Below are 2,673 nucleotides of genomic sequence, written 5' to 3'. Positions count from 1 at the left end.
ATCCTAAAGGAGACTGGCGCCAAGTAGAAGAGACTGGTCGATATCCATGTAATGGCCAGGGTGGCATAATGATGTGTGGAACGAATATACGACAGTGCTCCATCTGGAAGCCATGGTCGAGCTGCGACAAAAGCAAACCAGTTTCATGTCATCGTTTTGGTCCTGCATGGATGGACGTCTTCGCAGTGGAGGATGCGGTTAAACATCACATAGACAGAATTAAGGATTGTGTTGTAAGATGTGATGATGAAGATACAATGAGACATCACTTGTGGGAGGAAGCCAACGATGCTTTATGGAACGCACCCGGATATCAACGCCAGACTTCCTTAACATCGAGTTTCCCAAAATTATTACCGAAATGGTATCCTGCCGACCCTAAGTATTCATCAAGTTGCTCTTTCGACCGACAGTCTTGCACCGATGTCCCCGACTGCATCTGTCGTGTTGCGCACGTCACATGCAAGACCGTGGTCGAAGGCGAAGACAGACCGCAAGTGATTGAATCATGGGGGTTTCACGCACGCGTGCGGGACGTGTTTCGTATGCTATCTGTCCCAGGTGCTAACGCTAAAATCGCACATCCTAAAACAAGACATATCCACACCGAGAAATGCGATGCTGTTTGTCACGGTATCATGTGGTCACCAACACCTTCCTCGACCAAAAAGAAAACCACAATCCATTAGGCGCGAGAATATTCACTCAAAGTAGCCACCCGACCGATCCCACAGTGGCCTACAACAATGGCCGGTAGCGTGACAACAGATTTTTACAAAACCTTTCCACCCATACGTTCGTTCGCGCCCTCAGCCAACTCCGTCTATAAGCAACTTGATTCGGACAAAACGGCCCCACGTAGGCGGCCCCGCTCAGGCGGCCCTACATGGACTGAGTTTCCGTTCCCGACTACGCACGAGTTAATACGTACGTGTCAATACGTACAAGTCAATACGTACAAGTCAATACGTACGTCGCCATTGCAGCCATTGTGATCACGAAATTTCCTGGAGCAACGCATCCTTGACGTGGCGGCTTGTCGGCAGTGGAGGGGTTGGCCCCTGGAGTGAGCAACGTCGAGGTAGGTGGCGGCACCAAAAGCAGTGACACCACGGAGACGTCCAGCAAGCTAATCGGGCCGAACGTGTTCAGCTGATACGACAGCAAGCGGCTAAAGAACGTCACCTTCACGGTCATGCCGCCAAATGAGCCTTCTGGACACACCCGACATGGACCTGACATTGGCAAATCTAATGACCGCTGTAGGTAGGCCGACCAGAATGGCCATGTGCGGCGAGAGTGGATACGTGTACGAACTGAGACTATCCGCCACGAGAGACTGCGCCACTGGTGGTCGCTGTGGTTTAAGAAGTGAAGTACGTCGTCGGTTGGTCAAACATTTGGCGTGCGTGCTCGTTGTTGGCCCCCCCAATGATATTTACCCGACCCGGTTTGGAGACCCCCGGTTTGGAGACACCCGGTTTGGAGACACTCGCTTTGGAGACCTAACATCTGCCACTACGACTCCCGGCTTCGGCCGCTGATTACCATCTTACATACAATACTGGTTCCATTTGGCGTGGCGCACGGACCTTTATGGGCGACAGCAGGGAAGGTGGTTTGGTTCATAATGTTGGCAATTTTGGGCTGGAATAATTTAGCAGGCAATGAAGACCGTATCATGCCAGGTGTCAGACAACGTGGGACGATTGGGACTGCTGGCAGGGCTCGTAAATTCCGAAGGGGTGCAGCCACCTGTTGCCGACTGTGTTTTTAGAATGTTGGTACTAGGTCACCGAAGAGGAGAGGCCAGGGTTCAATTCCTCGTTGCGGTACCTAAGGAAGCCATGAAGAAGTTCATTGAAGCAGCCAGGGATGATGCCGCTAACATTCAGGAAGAAGTTTTGTTGAATAAACGCGGAAGATTCTACTGGCTGGAGATGTGCTCCAGAATTTTCCTGTGCAGTCCCTGTGATCAGACTAATACTTTAGGTGAAGCCCTGGCTATGCGGGATCTCAAAGACTATCTGGAGGCGGCAGATCCTGATGGCGATTTCCCCCGTGTTTTGGATCAGATTTGCCGTGACAGCGTCGGTCGGTCGGTGTCGGAGTTGGGAAAAGCACTGCCTATTGTGCGTGCCTGGGAACATGTGGCATTGGAGCATAAAGAGGCACTAGAGGTCATAGACTGCAGGCGTTTGACACCTGTGGAGCTGGCGGACGCCCGCGGTAGTCTACCAAAAGAGTGGCTGCCGCTGCTCGTAGAACGAACCAAGAAGCGACTTTGTCTGCTTGTTGCTGCTTTTTCTACAGGTGCCGTTGTGGCTAGTGGGATCGCGCAGGGGTGATATACGGTTGGTCGCGTTCCCGTAACTCACACGCTGCCGCCGATACGACATTCAGCACGAGTGCCCTAACTACCACCAGCGAGAATACCACCACAAGTAGTTCGAACCTCTTGGACTTCGCATCCACACTCGCCGCGAACACGGTGAAGCTTATGTTCGAGACCGGTTCAACGCCATATTATGGCTCACCGAACGTGACAGGCACCCCCACTGATCTTCACGCGATCGTCGCTGTGGATAAGATGAAGGAAGCGTTGCTAAGTACTGAAGGCGTGGCGTGGAGTACTACAGGTCGGTTCAGGAGGACTCGCAAGACTGCCAGTAT

At 52.3% G+C, this 2,673-nt stretch overlaps 2 protein-coding genes across 2 annotated transcripts; both read left to right on the top strand.

The window, feature by feature from the left end:
• Positions 1 to 95: 95 nt before the first annotated feature.
• Positions 96 to 689, top strand: GNI_104780 (hypothetical protein; the record flags this gene model as incomplete). The annotated part of the gene is made up of 1 exon (XM_011133003.1): positions 96 to 689. A coding segment is annotated over one exon (594 nt), but the record flags the coding sequence as incomplete, so codon positions are not given.
• A 1,089-nt stretch (positions 690 to 1,778) lies between these two features.
• GNI_104770 (hypothetical protein) lies at positions 1,779 to 2,348 on the top strand (the record flags this gene model as incomplete). Its single annotated transcript, XM_011133002.1, has 1 exon — positions 1,779 to 2,348. The coding sequence occupies one exon, from the start codon at positions 1,779 to 1,781 to the stop codon at positions 2,346 to 2,348; it is 570 nt and encodes a 189-aa protein (XP_011131304.1).
• Positions 2,349 to 2,673: the final 325 nt, after the last annotated feature.

The sequence above is a fragment of the Gregarina niphandrodes genome (genome assembly GCF_000223845.1).
Source record: "Gregarina niphandrodes unplaced genomic scaffold scaffold00022, whole genome shotgun sequence".
Classification (NCBI taxonomy): Eukaryota; Apicomplexa; class Conoidasida; order Eugregarinorida; family Gregarinidae; genus Gregarina; species Gregarina niphandrodes.
This window is presented reverse-complemented; position numbering and strand designations above follow the sequence as displayed.